This window comes from Aquarana catesbeiana, linkage group LG03, assembly GCF_042186555.1.
Source record: "Aquarana catesbeiana isolate 2022-GZ linkage group LG03, ASM4218655v1, whole genome shotgun sequence".
Classification (NCBI taxonomy): domain Eukaryota; kingdom Metazoa; phylum Chordata; class Amphibia; order Anura; family Ranidae; genus Aquarana; species Aquarana catesbeiana.
The window spans coordinates 583,578,694-583,599,939 of NC_133326.1; the positions used below are offsets into that span (position 1 = coordinate 583,578,694).

At 40.3% G+C, this 21,246-nt stretch overlaps 1 protein-coding gene across 1 annotated transcript in view; it reads right to left on the bottom strand.

Annotated features, from left to right (window-relative positions):
• Positions 1-11,301: 11,301 nt before the first annotated feature.
• TGFA (transforming growth factor alpha) overlaps positions 11,302-21,246 on the bottom strand; it is a 98,898-nt gene continuing 88,953 nt past the window's right edge. Inside the window, exon 6 of the mRNA XM_073622004.1 lies at positions 11,302-19,160. Within this exon, the coding sequence (XP_073478105.1) occupies positions 19,153-19,160 (8 nt within the window). The 3' untranslated portion in view covers positions 11,302-19,152. The remainder of the gene's footprint in view (positions 19,161-21,246) is intronic.

Genomic DNA, 21,246 nt, shown 5'->3' on the forward strand with positions numbered 1-21,246 from the left:
ACCTTCCTCTTGTCATTGGCTCACTGTCTGAACTCAGTAATACGGGGTCCTCCCCGCTTTCTATTGGAAGCCTTTTTAACTAAAATTAATGTCATAGTAGCCATTACCTTGGCTAGAGGGTCTCGGAGGTCACGTCCATAGGTTACGAAGAATCTTTTTTCTGTCCTTCTTCCCGGACCAGATGGTCCTTTTTCCCATGCTCAGCTCAAATCCAAGAATTACCTCAAGGTTCCATAGGATCCAGGAAATCGTCCTATACTCTGGTCATAGACGGAATTCTGAAGGTATACCTGCAAGCTACTTCCTTCCTTCTGGACATTCTGTCTACCTGTTCGTCCTGCATTTCGGCAGTAACAAACTGAATCAAGCCTCGTCCAGAACTGTACAGTTTGTTCATCAGCCTTATAGAGATAGGATCCTGACTCCTCCGGAGGCGATGACGGCACGTTCCACCAAGGGTATAGCGGCCTCATGGGCAGCAGCCCGGTACGTGTGTTCAGGCGTTATCTGCAAGCGACCTCAAGGGCCCCTATTAAAACCTTAATGTCAGATTACTTTACTGAGCCTGCTTCGCTTTCTTCTGTGAGCTTTGGTTTATAAATCCTGTCGGTTGACGGGTCAAATTATATTATTGCTGTTCAGCATACCCACCCGTGTGGAATGGCTAGTTATTTCCCACACGTAGGCTGCCATGGAGTCTGTCAGGAAAAAGGAAAATTTATTGTCAAATACTTACCGTAATTTTCCTTTCCTGATGGACTCCATGGCAGACGGAGTTCCCACCCATCGGTCAATGAGTAGGCTAGTTACGGAACACAGTCTGTACAGGTGAGCTCATTGTTATAGGGTAGGGGGTCCTATAGCATTGGAGAGGAGGCGGGGTTAACCCACACGTAGGCTGCCATGGAGTCCATCAGGAAAGGAAAATTACGGTAAGTATTTGACAATAAATTTTCCTTTTTTTTTTTTTTTTTTTAATGTATTGCTAATTTGTAGTTTTCTGTGTAAGGTGGGGCTCATATCAGCCGTCTTCCCTCTACTGATGTGCTGTGATGTAATGATCATTACCTGTGTATCACCTTAGCACACAGAACTCTGTGTCCTGCATTCCTTTCTCAGGCTGGGCCCTATTACATAATATGTTTGCCAAATAGATAAGGATTGCTAGATCTCTACCCTGTGCTGATACACAAACACCTGGAAGCTTGCTGACCTGTACCTGTCTCACCTGAGAATCACCCACCGAGAAACAAATAATGATTCACAACATAGGGGTTAATGGGGGCACAGACGCTAAGAACTTTCCAGGCCTGCCACTGCCTGGAGGGATGTCAAACCGGAAAGCAATGCATGGATGAATTTCACCGCATGCAGAGCTAATTCTCGGGAAGAATATGATGCTTTCTTAAAGGTCAAGAGCACTGTCAGTGCATGTCATAATATCAGGCGTCTTCCTACTCCCTGCACAACTTTTAATGTACGATCACATACCGGTAATTAAAATGGACATTCACCCTGAAATTACTAAATGAATATTAAACAGGCATATTTCATCCTACTGTATATGTACCTCGATTAATGCATAGCACCATGCTTGACTTCTGTCCACACACTGGTTGTCCAGCAATCATCATTATCAGCTACACCATGCAACTAATAGTGTCACTCAGCCCCCCTTATGCTTTTTATGACTAATGCCCCGTACACACGGTCGGATTTTCCAACAACAAATGTTGGATGTGAGCTTGTTGGCTGAAAGTCCGACCGTGTGTATGCTCCATCGAACATTTGTTGTCGGAATTTCTGACAACAAATGTTGGCTAGCAGGTTCTCAAATTTTCCACCAACAAAACTTTGTTGTCGGAATTTCCAATCGTGTGTACACAAGTCCGATGCACAAAAGCTCACACATGCTCGGAGTCAAGCAGAAGGAGCCACACTGGCTATTGAACTTCATTTTTCTCGGCTCGTCGTACATGTTGTATGTCACCACGTTCCCACGTTCGTAATTGTTGGCCAGCATTTGTGTGACCGTGTGTATGCAAGACAAGTTGGAGCCAACAACCTTTGAATAAAATTCCATGGTTTTGTTGTCGGAAAGTCCGATTGTGTGTACGGGGCATTAGATAGCATTAAAGCACAGAGGCAGCATGTTCAAGCAGTTTCGAGTCACGCTTTGCAACTACAGGACAGCATGAGGAGGGGGGCTGAGCGACACCATGGGGGTTATTTACGAAAGGCAAAGCCACTTTGCACTACAAGTGCAAATCACAAGTGCAAAGTGCACTTAAAATTGCACGTGCTGTAGATCCAAGGGGGACGTGCAAGGAAAATAAAAAACAGCATTTTAGCCTGCTCATGATTGGATAATAAAATCTGCAGAGTTTCCATTCATTTCAGATCTACCTCTCAGATTTACAGAGACTGCACTTCCAAGTGCACTTTCAGCGCAATTTCAAGTGCACTTTGCACTTGTAGTTTGCACTTGTAGTACAAAGTGGATTTGCCTTTCGTAAATAACCCCTATGAGTTGCTTGAGTGATGATTGTTGGACAACCAAAGCATGGACATAATTCAAATATGGTGCTAAGTATTTATCATAGACACGTGTTATATGGCTATTTAGAGTTTATTCAGTAATTCTGGAGTGAACTTCCACTATAGTAAAAATGCTAGCAGGCCAGGACAAGCATCCTCTTCTCTGGTGCTCCCAGCCTACATGAAAATCTAAATATTCCATAGAACATAAAGACCCTTTCTTTTTAAAGTCAGCTGGCAGTGATGGGAGAGAGGATTACGGTGCTGGCCAAGGGCAGAGTAAAAATAGCACTCCCATCAATTACTAGTATGTAATTACAAATTGAAAGACGGTGCTGATGTATTTCCAGATGTACTTATCCTTTAAGGTAACCATGATAAAATGATATTTTCCACTGAACCTGGAAAAACTGGCTAATTGTTATATTTGTAGGTACCAGTGAACATGCATGGCCAAAAGTGATCAGCTGATATAAGCTTGAGCGCTCAGATGATGCAAGTATGCATGTTCATGTCACAATAAAAAACTGAGATTTTGATTGTCAGATTATGCTTCTATGCCCAACCTGCCATCTCATGTGTTTGGCTGGCTTTACTGGGTCCAATGCAGATTAGAGGTCTATTCATTTATTATTTAGGATAGCTGTCATTGAAGACTAGAATGAGATTTTTTAATTTATTTTTTTCCACACAATAAAAGTGACTTTTCGGAGCACCAAACCTAAATCCAGCCGTGCTCCAGACTTCCTCAGACACATTTGGTTGACTTAGCACAGGATGTGATTCTTAGAAGTCCAGGATCCTGATGATGAAATCATTACCTCATATTGTGATATGTGTTTACAATAGTAGGGTAAGGGACTAAGATGATGTAAAAACATCCAATATCCTCTTCAGTTTTCTCACAGAAAAAGAACCATCACTTTGCAGTTTTACATATTGTTACATTGAATTGTTGCATACACAGCCACAAGAAAATTCCTGATGAGACATTCTCATTATTTTACAAACTAATTGGTTAAGCAATTTCCTGTAAACAATGAAATTCTTACTAAAATATTGTGTAAATCAGTGACATATCAAAATACATGAATCAATGTGTCTTTACAGAAATAGTGTGCAAGCTTCCTGTCTAGAGAGAAAATGGATGGTGAGAGAGGTGCCAAGCCCCCAATAGTGTAGCAGGCTTTTATTAGTAGAAAAAGTTAAAATACAAAGCTTATACACCCACAGACTTTGCTAGTGTTAAGCATTGAAACAAGCTCCACGTGAAACCAGTCCACACCAGAGCCACTGACAGGAGCGTTGTGAAGCTGGGGAAGGATTCCAAGCAAGCAGGCCGTCAAGGAGCTGTCAACCATCCAGGGTGCTGTGACCAATCAGAACGTGTTTCGGAGGCTAAACCCCACCTCCTTCAACAGAGGTGCTTCCCTCCTCATCCCTTTTCTCTCTTGCAGAGTTTGGGTTCCCAGTCCGCTCAGGAGACAGCCTTTCCCCAGCCAGCTGTGTTAGCAATAGACTCATTGCTAACACAGTATTGATACCTCTGGGACTGTATACATTTTATGTAGAAATACACATATACTGTATATTACCAAATGTATTGTGACACCTGCCTTTACAGGCACATGAACTTTAATGACATCCCAGTCTTAGTCCGTAGGGTTCAATATTGAGTTTGCCCACCCTTTACAGCTATAACAGCTTCAACTCTTCTGGGAAGGCTGTCCACAAAGGAGTGTGTCTATGGGAATGTTTGACCATTCTTCCAGAAGAGCATTTGTGAGGTCAGGCACTGATATTGGAGGAGAAGGCCTGGCTCGCAGTCTCCACTCTAATTCATCCCAAAGGTGTTCTGTGGGGTTGAGGTCAGGACTCTGTGCAGGCCAGTCAAGTTCCTCTGCCCCAAACGCGCTCATCCATGTCTTTATGGACCTTGCTTTGTAAACTGGTGCACAGTCATGTTTGAACAGGAAGGGGCCATCCCCAAACTGTTCCAACGAAGTTGGGAGCATTTAATTGTCCAAAAGATCTTGGTATGCTGACGCCTTAAGAGTTCCCTTTTCTGGAACTAAGGGGCCAAACACAACCCCTGAAAAGCAATCCGACACCATAATCCCCCTCCACCAAATGATTTGGACCAGTGCACAAAGCAAGGTCCATAAAGACATGGATGAGCGAGTTTGGGGTGGAGGAACTTGACTGGCCTGCACAGAGTCCTGACCTCAACCCAATAGAACATCTTTGGGATGAATTAGAGTGGAGACTGCGAGCCAGGCCTTCTCATCCAACATCAGTGCCTGACAAATGCACTTCTGGAAGATTGGTCAAACATTTCCGTAGATACACTCCTAAACCTTGTGGACAGCCTTCTCAGAAGAGTTGAAGCTGTTATAGCTGCAAACGTTGAGCCAACTCAATATTGAACCTACGGACTAAGAATGGGATGGCATTCAAGTTCATGTGCCTGTAAAGGCAGGCGTCCCAATACTTTTGGTAATACAGTATATATATATTTGCATTTTTTACATAACTTTGATTAATTTATGATGGTTTCTTCATTTGTTTGTACGTATTTTTAGGTTCACATGCTGATGATTAAGGCTGGGTTCACACTGCAGTACGGAGCGGCACACAGTAGGGGTCCGGTGCATCCCTGTTCACCATTTCAGGTCCGATTTCAGACCGAATTTTTGGCTGAATTCAGACGTGACACAGACCAGAAGACACCCAGGATTCCTGTGCAGTTCGCTCTGGAGATGTGAATCGGCTCCATAGAGAGCAGGTCACAATCTCCTGACATGCGAATTGGATGTGGAGAAAAGCCGCATCCAATTCGCAATAGTGTGAACCCAGCCTTAAAGTAAAAATGAATCCCCCATACACCAATCAATTAAGATTGTATGAGATCTTTCCCCTGGATCTAGCAAGTGCAGCGTAGAGTGCAGGTGTCTTCTCTAAGCTTCCTGTCTAATCTTCCATTCCTTAGCCCTATGTGTTACAATGTAGGACACTGCTTTGTAAACTGACTTTTGGGCCCGAAATAATTACAGTGAGTACTTCAAAATAGTTAGCATAATTGGGTACATACTTGCCAAAATGCTGGGAAGCGCTGCCCTGCCATTATTGGGTGGTGCAGGGTTTGCCTTCTCAGGAACCTGTATTATTTGAGTGAACAATTGTTAATCCACTTTTCTGTACTTCCTAACAGAATAGAAGACAAACAGTACCTGGTTGCTGGTATAACAAACTACATTTGGGAAATGATTTCTGCAATGGAAAGAAGAAGAGACAAAATAAGATTCCTTCAGATATAGCTAATAGTTTTCCAATACACCTGCTCCAGACTGGATTACAGTTTGTTACTCTCAGGCCTTTTTTTCCCCAGAAAATAGGTGCAGGTACTCCCCCCTTCCAAGTCACCCCTTGTCTCCGCCCCCTACTCACCTCGGAGCACTGTCCCTTGATTCCACCCCCTACCCACCTCCCAGTACCACCTCTTTTAGAGAATGCGGAAACAAGTATCATTTTGTGGTGCCAAGTCATTCCTATGGACTTTGCTAATAACAAGAAATGCAGTAAAATAGATCCACTACAGCCAGCAGGAATATACCCCCTCAGCAGCAATAGATCCCCCAGCAACAATAGCCCCCTACCCAGCAACAATAGATCTCCTGCAACAATAGATCCCCCAGCAACAATAGCCCCCTACCCAGCAACAATAGATCTCCTGCAACAATAGATCCCCCAGCAACAATAGCCCCCTACCCAGCAACAATAGATCCCCCAGCAACAATAGATCTCCTGCAACAATAGATCCCCCAGCAACAATAGCCCCCTACCCAGCAACAATAGATCTCCTGCAACAATAGATCCCCCAGCAACAATAGATCTCCTGCAACAATAGATCCCCCAGCAACAATAGCCCCCTACCCAGCAACAATAGATCTCCTGCAACAATAGATCCCCCAGCGACAATAAAGCCCCAGCAGTCAGCATCAATGGACTCTCCAGCACACCCCTACCATTACATACATTTCGTTCTGGAGGTGCTGGAAGCACGTTCACCTGCATTCCAGCTGAAAAAAAAGCCCCTGGTTATTCTTGTATGCTCTGCTGCCTGGTTGCTTTGACTTTTCTTGATCTGAGCTTGGCCAGAGCTGGGCAAAACCCCCAGAGAGAAAAGGTTTTCACAGCTGGGAAGAGACCTGTCAGCATCCTTTGTGGTCAGTCTTCACTAGAATATGTTAGGTGAAGGGTTGATTTAATGAATATACTTTTTGAGGTCTGTGGCTTTGGTGCCACTATGACAGTGCTATGTGCTGACCATGTGTGGTCCAGGTGTCCACTTAGTAAGCTATGTTTGCAGAGTGACTTGGATCAGGCTACAGAAAAGAATCTTCAGACACAGACAGACAGTTTGTCAGTCTTGGAGGTACCCGGCTTACCAAGACCCTATCTCTCTATCTCACTTGTTAGGTTCTCAGTGACTGGTATCCTTTCTGCCCCACATCTGCTGAGGGATTCCCAGCACCAACATCAGTCTTTATCAACAATCATTCTGTGAAACCATAGGGTTCCTCCAGAGGTTGTACCTTGAGCACTAGAGGAACCATCAAAAGGCAGAGCCAGAGACTTGAGACCCGTGATTATCAAAATAAGGGGACACAACACTGACTACTAATGTAACAGGGCATTCTATCCACTTATCACTAATTTACATTTACCATTCTCCCATTGGCCAGCACCAATAAAAGGGGGGCCTTCATCCATTGACCTCCAAGTTAAAGGAACACTTTAGTAAGTAAGGTGGCACATTTTAACTGACATGGATAAGGAGGCAGTTTTCCACTGACCACCAATATAAAGGGAAACTACAGTTTTCACTGTCCGAATTTAATTTCTGACCATTATTATTTATCACTAAAAATAATTTTTTGTGGGTAGCGCAATAAGGAGTGATCCACTATGGGTATATAACATGCTAAATTAACACCACATTCTTTATTCTATTATATGTTTCTAAATTTACAACTTGCTGGTTATGCTATTGTACCATGAACTGTGGCTATAATACATTTTAGCAGGGGTTCCTGATGCCCAAACATTGTTTCAAGGGTTCTTCCATGCTTAAAATGCAGGAAAAGGCGATTCTACTTCGCACCCAGCCCACTATTCAGTTAGCACTGAGACCATTCCCAGGTAGTTGTTCAGTGGCCAGGTACTACATATCCACATAAACCAAATGGACAGAACCCAAGCTCATCATTGCTGCTAACCTCTCCTTAAAGCAGTAGTAAAGTCTATGTAAAATAAAAAGTCTATGACAGGTTTACTTTAGCATTGAGGGATATATGTGAAAAATGGTTACATTACTGGCATTAACCTGTAAAATATGGTGCTGTTATTTCTATACCTTTTTTAATAGAGAAATACTTGCAGTCCAATTTAAAACAAGATTGAAGAGACACATACAGTGCCTTGCAAAAGTATTCACCCCCTTGGCATTTTTTGTGTTTTGTTGCTCACAACCTGGAATTAACATGGATTGTTTGAGAATTTGCATCATTTAATTTACAGAACATGCCCACAACTTTTCTGGCCACTCTGCCATTAAGCCCAACTATATGGAGTGTACGGCTTATTGTCGTCCTATGTACAGATACTCCAGTCTCTGCTGTGGAACTCTGCAGTTCCTCCAGGGTTCTTAGGTCTCTGTGCTGTCTCTCTGATTAATGCCCTCCTTGCCGGTCCGTGAGTTTTGGTGTGCGGCCATCTCTTGGCAGGTTGTGCCATGTTCTTTCCATTTGATGGTGCTCCTAGGGATCATCAAAGATTTGGATTTTTTTTTATAACCTAACCCTGACTTGTACTTCTTAACAACATTGTCCCTTACTTGTTTGGAGAGTTCCTTGGTCTTCATGGCAGTGTTTGGTTAGTGGTGCCTCTTGCTTAGGTGTTTCAGCCTCTGGGGCCTTTAAAAAAGGTGTGTATATGTAATGACAGATCATGTGACTCTTAGATTGCACACAGGTGGACATCATTTCACTAATTATGTGACTTCTGAAGGTAATTGGTTGCACCAGAGCTTTTTTATGGGCTTCATAACAAAGGGGGTGAATACATACGCAAATGCCAATTATCAGTTTTTTATTTCTGAAAAATAGTTTTATGTATATATTTTTATAATTTTACTTCACCAACTTAGACTATTGTGTTCTGATCCATCACATATAATTCAGATTAAAAAAACAATGAACTAAAGGCTGTAATGTAACAAAATAGGTAAAAAGCCAAGGGGGGTGAATACTTTTGCAAGGCACTGTACATAACGAGCAATGGTAGAAAAAACAGCTGGGGCTTGTTAGGAAATCTGAGCTTAACACTGCTTTAAATATTTGATGCTATTCAATCAATTAAATCCCATGTTAAGGCTTGTTTCCGCTTACTGCATTGCATATTTTCTGCATCATAGAACTTACAGAGAAATTGCATGAAGTGATTTGATGTAAAGTATGCCATTTGAAGAGGGAAGGATTGGTGTCTGTTTCTCCACAGGGACCATTTCCACTCACAGCCTGTTCCAATGGACACTGTCAGGGACTGGAGGGATCGCTTTGATGCAGTTGGCTAAGAATTCTTGTTTTTATGCAAAAGTTTGCTAGAAAATATGTAGGGCTATATATGTATGCAAGGACAACTCAGTATCTTCAGTGTGAAAATGTAGTCACACCTCTATACATAAATAGAACCTGAGATGAGGTTTATCCTAACCTCTTCTGTTGTCATCAGAAGAATATCTCCAATGGGGCAGGGAAATAGGGACAAAGACAGCAAAGACAACCTAACCCTTCCCCACTTAAAAGAGAAGTTTGGGATAAGAAAAAAACAATCATACCTACCTAGGTGGACTTCCAACTCTAGACTGAGAACTGAGCAACCAAAGCCTGCTTAGTTCTTGGTCTTCAGTGAGCAGAGAGCCGGTGACTGTTAGTCACCAGATCTATGGTCTTCCCCTCCAGCACTCATAGGTGTGCTGGCTGCGCAGGGGGTGGGAATGGCTGGCTCAGGTTCTCAGTGGTGTGCATAGTGGTGCATAGTTTGGAGCAGCTAAAATTGTTCATTATACATGCAGGTTCTGCTTCTTAGTTGTGTATTCTTGATAATCCTATTGCACAGCCAGTCAAACAGTATCTTTCTGACTGGAAACAATAGACACTCTGCAGACATAAAACACCCACAATGCTTCTGGTAGATAAAAGACCATGTGATTCTTGCCTAGACATATGAGGGAGCTCAGGAGCAACTTTTTTTATACACTCATAGCAAGAAAAGATATAAAAAATACAATGTGGTAATACTGATGTGTGCGCTGTTTATCTGAAGTGTAATGCTAGGCACACACGGCGAGTTTCTTTTTCCGTTCAACCCGGCTTCTGTCGGACAGGCTGCTGTACACATGAGCCAACAGAAAACCGGGCGATACTGGCTGATATTTGGCCATGTGCACTAGCCTTAAGATTTAATGGCAGGGCCAACTTAATTTATTTTCTTTTGTCCTTTTCAATGCTAAGTGCTTACAACTTAAGCAGCACAGTTGTCATTGGAGATTCCTCCACCCACACTGTTAAACTTAATTGGGAAATCATTTGATTTCTCTTTTTCAGCCTGTGGAACCAAACGAGAAAACCCTAAGCATGTATGGCTATCCTTGCATATCTTGAAATGTTGAAGATATTCATTGGCAATCAATGTAGTGACCACTGTATACCATAGTGGCTGCTGGAGAGCACAAAGGCCTCTTGAACCCCCCCCCCCCAGGGAAAGAGAGCCTTGACTGATGGGGGTTTGGCCAGGTGCAGGACAAGGTGGCTGAGTAGTCACCAGGGATTGGTTGTTATGGGGGATGGGATGGGCCTGAGCTCAGAAAAGTTTTGTTCCCATGGAATTCTGGGTCTTTGAAAGAACGTGGCTGGAAGAGCTGCCCACCCTCCGCCCCTTTTTTCTATGGTATGTCACAGCTTGCTGCGGTTTCCTGACCTTGCCAGCATAAAAGTGGCTGTAATGGGCTATGCCCTTGATGGAAATTGGAAGTAGGCGGTCTGTCCAGCACTTATGGTAAGGACAGGCCCCCTTTGGAATTGTGTGCTCACAGTACAACTGTGACTGGCACTGGTTTAAAAGTGTTCACATGTTATGTGTTGGATTTTAATAAAGCTGTGGCCTTGCCCTTTTCAACCTAATGGTTGTAAGTGTGTTGATTTAATGGGGTGAAGGGGCAAGGGTGAAGGTTTTCCTATCCATTTATGTTACATGTAATTTGTACCGGGCCCATTGCGCCTCAGCAGTCATGCTAATCTGCCTACCAGTGCAGGTCACAATTTAACAATGCTGTTACATATAAGAATTTGTAATCTGTTCTGCAGTACACAGTGCATGTAAATAATGTAATGAAGGCCATTTTTTATTACCTGTAATAGGAGAAATTCTACATAGCGGACAAGTATCTATGAATTTTTATTATGCAAGATAAAAAAGTAGAATTTCATTCTAGGTTGCATAACTATTTAAGGACTGGCTGATCAAAACCAGAATGAGGTGGTTGCATATTATTAGGTAAGGTTTTGATTCTTGTTTTTATTTGCAATCCTTTTTTTTTTTTTTAAATTATCACAAATGTTAAGGTTATTTGTTGACATGCTTCCAGTTTAAAACAGTTATTAATTTTATTTTAAATAAACAGAAGACAAAAAGACAGCTGAGTACAAAAATGGTGTTTAATATCCAAGGGTTTTTAAATAACTAATATTCAGCCAATCACAATGACACAAAATTGCAATTAATTTAGAATACAAATAAATTAAACTTTAAATATTACCTTTTCTTTCAGTGCAAGATATACATTAAAGTTACCATTTCTACAAAGTGACTGGTTTGTTAAAGTAAAAAAAAAAAAAAAAGATCAGAAGAACATTTTGTTGCTAATACCTGGGGCAGAAGAATATGATAAAACGAAAAGTGTGGGTTGGACTAACAAAAAAATAATATTTTATTAATTAGGGTTGCAGGAAGCTTTGATGAGTTTTTGCAGAGTACATTTTGGGATGAAACTGGACAGCAGCCATAAGGTTCTCTCTCTAACCGCAACGGTATTGTTGGGTTTTATTGCATTTAGGTAGTCCCAGGTATGGAACAAACCTTTACAATCCATATATCTTCCACCCACACTGAATCACCTATCATCAAGCCCAAGCACCATAATGTACATAGTCCTTCTGGTGGCATCTGCTCAACTCCTTTCTTACTTTACACTCCAAAAAACAATAACACGTGTACTTTAAAAGATGATTTCCTTTTATACACTTTTTGTGGAAGCAAACATTCAGTTGGTAAATTATATTTATTACCCATGTTGCTGTACTCCTTTTTACAGATTGGTTGAAGTTTTTGCTCCAGCTGATACCTGATTGTAGACACAATGTAATGCCACATGTGAACATTCCATACTGAACTGGACTGTTGGCTACTGAAGCTTTTTGATTTGGGCACAGCAGACATGCCAAAACCTATGCATACGTGAACTAGAGCAATACAGGTAATAATTGTAATACAAAGTTGATTATTTTGCTGTCCTGGCCCTTAAAATCAGCATAGCCAATTATATTAAAAAGTGGATTTCCCCTTTAAAGCCTTTAAGAGGGTCATTCTACTCACACTTCAAATTCTAATATCTCTTGAAGTGTACAGCAACAAGACCTTTTCACCTGGGTTTTCAGCTTCACCAAACTGCCATGTCCATTATATATCTTCTTCTTGGATGGTATTTTAATTGATACTGTTAAGAATGCAGCAGGAGTGCTAAGACTCCTCTAGCTACTGCACAGTAAAACTCTATGGCAGGTAAAGATATAACAAACCATAATGCTAAGATCTCAATGTAGTCCTTGAGAGATGTAATATGCTAGTAGATGATTCCAACCACAAGAGTACAACCAGATACAGCAACTAAAATATCTCTTTTGCACCACTAAGCTTGCTGCATAATGACAATGTTTTACAAAAACACTTTTTTGTAGAAAAATTAGCATTTTATACCATATCTTCAATAAATACTATTTGTTACACAAATGTGAAAAGACAACCGTTTTGTCAGTTGTATTTCTATGTAGGAGAACTCATCCTATAAGCATATCATGAACTGTGAAGAGATATTTGTCAATGTTGGGTGCATTTTAGCAATTGTGTAAGAGCTGAGTAATGGAACTAGTGACATATACAAAATACATTTTTTCATAATGCAGACAACTGGGGCAATAGTAATCCTTTATAGGGTACCACACATCAGCAGGTCACATAGGAGACCGCTGCAGTTCTGTTTCCTGACATAAAATGGTCTACTTGCTTCCAAATGCTGCAATCATTTGTCCATCCTTTAACATACACTGCATATCATGAACTGTGAAGAGATATTTGTCAATGTTGGGTGCATTTTTGCAATTGTGTAAGAGCTGAGTAATGGAACTGGTGACACATACAAAATAAATTTTTTCATAATGCAGACAACTGGGGCAATAGTAATCCTTTATAGGATACCACACATAAGCAGGTCACATAGGAGACCGCTGCAGTTCTGTCTCCTGACTTATAAAATGGTCTACTTGCTTCCAGATTTGGCTGTCTGGCTTCCAAATGCTGCAATCATTTGTCCATCCTTTAACATACTGTACACACAGCATGCAGGTATTTCTGAGCTCCACTTGCATCAGTGGTGAGATTGATAGTAGTAAGATAGTAAAGGTTACCTAGCTGAGTAAGCAGAAGGTAAAGGTGAAGGCCTACATATTGATCAACTGTAATCCTGGGTGTTGGAGTAAAACTACCCCTGAACCACTTCAAGGACAAATAGAATTTTGTTTCAGATGGAAAAAGGTTTTCAGTTTTGGAAACCGGTTCACTATATACCAAGGCAGTGTGTGAATGTTTGTTGTAGTCTATAGTATAACAAAAGACAAAACTTGTATTTTTTTTTTATTTTGAGAGTGGAGATGGATTAGAACACCCATTACGTTTTTATTGCTGTATGTAAACCCATTAGGGAGATTCACCATCTCCATTTGTCCTGTTTACCATTATCATTGAAAGTGAAAGTAAAAAGAAAATTCAAAATTTTGGGTTGTCACCAGAAAAGTAATAGAGGGGAAATCGTCCAATTGGGACACTACCTCTGGTGACCTGGAGGGGCTCAAGGGATTTTCTTAATTTGCAGGAATTACATCTTACTTTGTTTTGGCTATGGGACAGGAAGTGAAGGTAAATCTCCCCAATGGGACACAGATGGCAAAAAAAATATTAAAAAATCAGGGGTTATAACTCACCTGCTCTCTACAAATAAAAAAAAAAAAAAAAAGTTTTGCCTATAGTTCTACTTTAAACATTTACAAATGTCACTGAAAATAACGAGAGAAAAGTTCATCCTGGTGGGGATCTCAACTGTATTCTTGGGAAGAATAAACTAATATACTGAAAATATTTTGGTAGTGTTATTGTCATAATTACTCTACACTAGAGTTTTAAAACCTTTAATTCACTGCATGAAAGTATGACCTGGCAGTTCATTAGGAACTACAAGCCAACATCCACAAAGGATGTTGGTGTGTGTGTAGTTCAGAACTTTGTGAATGAATGATGCGGCTGTGTGGGCAGAGCCCCGCACGACCGCGTTGTTTTCAAATAGTGATAGCGGGTGCGGGGAGAAGATCCCATGGCTGCTGTCACAGAGAGGGCTCGGATCTGGGAACTGCTGCAGGAGTGGGAACATGTTACATGTTCCGCCTCAAAAATGGGTGCAACATGTAATATGTTCCCAAAGGTAAACTTAGCCTTTAAATGTCACTGGTTGGATTACATTATTACATTCAAAACCTAACTAATATTTTTGTATATACTGTCCCAAGAGGCAAGCTTTCCCTAAAAAGGGGTGTTGTTTAATTACACTTCTACATGTCCATCAACAACATAGGCTAAACGCATTGTTTTATCTTATGTAGTGTTTTAGCTCATTCTTTACAACATTAGAGGTTTTTTTAATATCATAAACTATGACACTGAGCTGCTCCTAGAGTACAGTAACCTACAAAGCACAGAATGGGCCTGGCATAAATAAACTACAGGGATATAGCACAGATTACAGTAATGTAATAAAATATCGACAGTCCTTTAACAATTCACAAAACACAATGGACCTCAAAACCGAAAGTGTCTGATGGCAGGTCTCTTTCAATTACTATTACAGCCAATCCAGTTCTCTCTTCTATGTCTCTGATGTATGAAGAAACGGAAGATTTGAGTTGTTCTGGAAAACAAGGCCAGTTGTTCTTTCATACACTCAGTCAAGAGGACAAATGTTCCGAATGTTCACCATTGTGGCAGAGGCAAGCTCTATTATATCTTTTACTTCATTATACTGTATCTACCAGCAAAATAAAAGTATGATGTATCCCCCTGTGGAGGTTTCCTACTCATCCTTTGACTCCCAAACACTGGCATTATCAGACATGCTGGAACCTGCTTCCCTGCAGTGACTATGACCTCAGACACACGTCATGTCTTTGGAATGGACAGGAGAAAACATTAGGTGGGAAAGAACTCAGTAATGTAGACCACATTAGGGTCATGTTATGAACAAAACAGCTGTTCCTATAATGCCTGGCATACTAGAGTGGGAGGATAAAACCTATTATTTATGACTGGACAACTTCTTTTCTTCTGTGCCCACAATGAAACTATAAATAAGGCATCAAACAAGTCTACTGGGGTTGGAGCCAAAAACTTTAAGACTGCTGAAACTTGTGATGCACTTTAAGGGTGATGATGATGTGAGGAGTTTACATAATGAATGTCGGGAAGGAGCATAGACAGAGAATCTGCAAAGAGTCGGGAAGCCTTAAGCTGGCCATACAGTTAGTTTTTTTTTTTTTCGTTCAGAGGGCTAAATGAAAAAAATGAATAGATTCTTCCATACGCACAAACGAGGTGGATGGCGGAATCCCCGCCTGCCAGGATATTGTACTCTGACAACAGAACCCGCCACTGTCAAAATATACTGATCAGCAACAAGTTTTCCACCACATCCCTTTAAAAGGATTCAAAACAACTGACTTCTGTTGAGCGAGGGCGGCAAAACACTGAACAAAATCCGTCTGGTCCCTGCTGAACTGGATACATTTTAATCAGTGTATGACCAGCAAGACACAGTCTAAAAATCCATAGAGAATTTACAAAAATAAACTCAAAACTGTCTGTGAAACCCAGGGAAATTTATATACAGAGTTGGACTTACCTTCGGGCAGATTTTTTTAATTTGACAGGGGAACTTTTAAATTGGCAAAAAAACAAATAAAATAAAGTGTTTGTAATCCCTACATGTATTTTTTTTAAATGTGTTTGGCCCCATGCCTCACTGTATACAGTTTTTTTTAACACATTTTTGTGAACGTGTTGCAAAGTTTATATTCCGGAGATCCTACCAGTGACAGAACCTCCAGTGTCTTGCCGACAACACTAGGCTATTGCCTTAAAATTAAGCAGCCGTGCTATTAATCTGCTGTACAAGCTCCTTCACTTGGCTGTATGGCTGCCTATCGGGTCAATCAGATGGGCAGCCTAACGGTCAACTGGAGTAGTGCACGTGGCAGGCTATTAAACTGTATACAGTGAGGTTCACATTTTATTTAATTAAATTGTAAATTTTATTGAATTCTGTTTAAAACAAACCGGCACAACTATTTATAAATGTCTACTCTGTATTCCCTGATATATTTCACTCCACATTTCTTTAGCTATGACACTTCTATCACCTACAAAGCAAATTACATGAAAGTATTTTGCCCTTTTTTTCTTTACGGATTAAACAGTCCCTCTACTGCAAACTCATATTTTTCTGGGTCCTACGTTTACTGTTCCTGTAGTATAAGTCGTTTAATATGAAGCTATGTTCACAAAGATAAAGCATATATTTTGCCAAGTGTCATTATTTCAGCCGTTTACAATTGTTTTCTTTTTTAGCGTTCATTGGCTCCTGTAGTTGAAAATAATAATCGTTATAGCAAATAATTGTTCTATCTTAGATGTACTTCAGTTGGGAGGATGAGGAATCATACGCCACCGGTGATTCAAATGTCATGTCATAAATTAATACTAAACAATTAAACATCAAAGAGTGCACTTAACTGAATAATAAAAGTTTTCCCATGTAAGATAGATGCATCAATGATGCCCTATAAAATAATAAGGCAAAAAAAAAAAGTTACAAAGTACTGTTATTTTTTTACCAAAATAGAGACAGGGACATCGGAGGCCATTCTTGTTGCTGTAGAAATGCTGTGTCTCCTCTCAGGCCTTGCAAGTGGCTTTCCTATTACAGCCTGGTGACACTATACTATGGCAACACATAAGTCATGATGGGTATTGGAACATTCATGTATGTCTTCCATTACCCTTCAATGATTATGCGATGTCCCAGTAACAAGTAACAAGAAAATACTGCATGTCACAAGAATCTGTAGGCTGGTGGAGCAATGTCATACAGGGAAAACAGTGCTCTAGGGACCAACACACAGCAGGCAGAGGAGGAACCTGGGGGGGCAGGAGGATTAACACATAGTAACTTTTATGTTGGTTACTGTATCAGTATGTTTCTTTCTTTATAATAGAACAATACAAGGGGCAGTTTACACTAAAGGTGCATAGGCTAGGCTTGCTTTACAGGAGAATGCTGATCAGCGCCATGTACATTTAAATGGACCGCATTACAGAACCCCAATATAGTTTAAGAATTTGAACAATCCTTATTAATATCTGGTTCTCAACACCTCTAGCTGTCATATGTATAATAATTAATAAAAAGTACGAGCGTTCTTCAAAAAGTTTCTGCACTTTTTAAAAACCCTATTAAATATTTAAAAAAAGCGCAGAAACTCTTGAGCACCCCTCGTAGGTCTATATGGGAATACCTTTCTTCGACATTATGAAAAAAAAGTCAGCTGGTCAGTGTAAGCTGTTCTGCTCAATTAGAAAAATTTAGTGTAGGGTTTCCCACGGTCTGGAACTTGTATCACTGGTGGCTCTGCATTTTTGTTCAGAAGGGTCTTGCAAGACAATATTTGTTTTGTAGTGTAAGCCATCAGTGGCATGGATAAAGATGCTGTCTGGGCTTGTACTTGTTCCAGTTGATATTTTAGAAAATACAATTTTCTAACTGGACCTCAGCAAGTAGGTGTGCAAATTTTAATTGTAAGGTGGCATTACCTGGGTAGTGCTTGGGAAACACTGATGCAGTAGAAAAGGTGGGTACTGACACAACGTATTTAAGTGTGTCAGGCAGAGGCCTGAATATTATTTGCTTTTGACATTTCCTCTTTTTTAAACATAACTTTGCTTTTCCATTTTTCTAAGGTTCTACCCTAGGATTTAGAAAACTTGCATTTTAGTAGCATGCTTCCAGAGCATGATTAATGTTTGACCGCTAATATGTTTAAGCTATGGACAAGTTAACTTCTACCAGCACTACTTCTGCTATTGCTAATCCTGAACTGGTTCACCTAGATTCTGCAGAAAGCATATGAATATTACAGACAATAAAAAAGAATAGTTTAGAGTGAAGTTTGTAGTGGGATTACCACCCAACAATCTGCATGGAATTAAGAAATGAAGCATCAAGATTGAAAAGCATCCACAAGTCCACAATGTCCATACTGCAATCAAAAGCCTTTTAGTGTGTGACGATCCAATCCAAAGCCGTGAATAACACATGCTGCAGGAGACCAGATGACGAACTTAGAAGGAGGTACATTGGGCAGACTCGGTGGGACTGGATATTTCCAAAACAGTTTTTAAACAGTTTTTAAAGCCTTCTGTAAGTTTAGCTAGAACTGTAACTATGACCAGGTTAAAAGGTTGTATGAGAAGTTAATACTAATGCACTGTATAGGTAATTTGAGTTTAAAGACATAAAAATAACTTTCTGCTCTTCAAAAAATTAACTCAAAATGGATTTTCTACTCCTGTGGATATCACCAGGCTGTCCCTAGATATATATCTATGTATACTGAAATGCCAGCAGCATGGTATATTAAAGAATGGTCCATGTAAAGCAACACTTTTGCAGTCTTTTTGAAGAATATAAAATATGAATATTCTGCCCATCTTGCCAATAGGTAGGCCTATACGGCAATGACTTGCAATGTTTTCAAGGCCCACCTAACAGATGGATTGTTAAAAGAACTATCAAACCCAAAGTAGACCCTTTTGTAACAAAAATAAACGCAACACTTATAGGGTCAGTTCATCCACCGCTGGCAGCACTCCATGATCCACCCAGACTACTTAGAATCCAATTGCGTCTCAATTTCCAGTGTGAAGTGAGCTCCTCCTAGGATCACTGCTTCACATTGTGCAGGGGACGTTGGGTAAAGAGTTCCCATGAGTCATCATAGAGCCCAACATGTGTCCGGTTACAATAATGCGTCCCAGCTGTAGTCTGAGAATTTAGTTGAACAGGCTGGATCAGTAATGTTCTGTAGCCAAGAAGTTGCCTTTGGACTCTTGCAATCTCTTTCAGACCACTAAAAAACAAGACAAAGAAGTAGAGAAAATTATAAGTTATTATGTATTACTTTACATGGCCAAAAACATATGGATATCTGACCATCACACTTGCATATGTCTAAACCTAAATGTGGTCACTCCTCCAAACTACTGATTACAGATGCTTCCTTGCAAAAGACATTTTAGACAACTGTGCCTTTCCAACCTTATGCCAACTGTTTCAAAAAGGTTCTTTTTTTTAATTCCAGTAAGCCTATGCTCCTGTGCACAAAGCTATGTCCATAAAGATGAGCTTTGCGTGGAGGAACTTGAGTGGTCTTTACAGAGCCCTGAACTTATCCCTAATAAACTCCTTTGGGATAAGTTGGAGTGTCAATTCTGAGCTAGATCTTCCAGCCCAAAATCAGTACCTGACCTTATTAATTCTGTTTTGTATAACTGGAACAAATTCCCAAAGATATGCTCCAAAATCTCATGGAAATTCTTCTTAGAAGCGTGGAGGATATAGACACAAATGAAACTAAGTCTACAGTTTATCAATGAATATGGTTTTGTGAATGTGTGATGATCAGTAGTCCAGAAACTAAAGGACAGGTTACAACATAAAACAAATGTGAAATCTGATTTTCCAGTCCAAGACCTATACTCAGGTCCTACTAGTTCAAGTCACATTAAAGAAAATCAGTCATGATTTGAGTAATGCCCGCCTGCCTTCATTGTACTGCGAATGGTCAGCACATACAGGCACAGCGACGTACCTGTACCTCGCTGCCTGTTTCCAGGTTCAGGGCACGCGCCCCCACCTGCTGACTCCTGCTGTGATTGCAATGATTCATGGCTGGGACCTGCTGATCGGCTGTCTTCAATCACAGCCCAGAGCTCACTGTATTAATGTCAATGGTGATGTCAGTGTCAGTTAGTCAGTTCCCACCCAGTGTCCGTTAGTGTCAGATTGCTTGACCGCAAGAAGTAGCCTGCCACTAGAAGTCGTTGATCACCACCATTACTAGTATAAAAGAAAAAAAAAATTCCAGTACATATATCATAATTTGTAGACTCATACAAACCAATTATTACACATTTATTGGGATTTTTTTTTTTTTTTTATCAAAGACATGTAGCAGAATACATTTTGGCCTTAATTTATAAAGAAATGTAATTTTCTTAATTTTGTAATTTTATAGGTTTTATAGCAGAAAAAAATATTGTTTTCTATTTTGTTAATAGTTAATGCTGTTGGTCATGTGTTTGGTGAATCCTTATATAGATATGGTTTTCATGCAAATATAACGGTAGTTTCAGAATTAGTCTAAGCTAAAGGCCAGTATTAGTGTAGAATACATAGGAAATTCATTATAGGCGTGTCATCAAGCTTATTAAAAGCTGGACTGGAAATGATTCCAAACAGTTTATTAAGCCATTCTACAGCTGGAAACTCTCCTCCACCCTTAGAACCTACTGGTAAATACCACAACTGACAAACTGCCAACAAATGCACATGAATGGTTCCTTGGCTGCTTTTTAAACAGATCTCAATTCAAGAACACGGAGCTGGTAAACAATAAAGAAAGACACCTTGGCCAAGATGTTCCACCATCCCTGTGCAATCTTTCTCTGTCTAGTTTTACGTCTTGGCTTACATCTGCTCATGAACAGAGAGAAGCTGTCATATTGTACATGCAAATAATTATTACAAGATAGAAAGATAAATGCACATAAATGTATATTTGGAGAGAGGGAGAGACTGAAATGCAAATATTTGAACACCTTTTTTTCTGATGCTCAAAAATGGCTCCTACATTCTTCACATCTAGTTTCACTTCACCTACATGGGAACGCACTGCAATTATCAGATTACAGTCATTGCGTTCTTTTGCAAAGAGACTGTTTGTAAGTAAAGTGTACCTGTCATACACTGCCAGAAATTTTTTTCCCTAGAAGCCCCGCAAAACCGACTGGAGCCTTTAATACAGAATGATACATATTTTCCTGACTTAGAAGTAATTTAATACATGGTGACGGATCTGTGAATCATGTTGTGACTGTTCCATTTATCTTTACATTAAACTGGAAAACAGCAGGTGTGACTTGGCTGATGCAAGG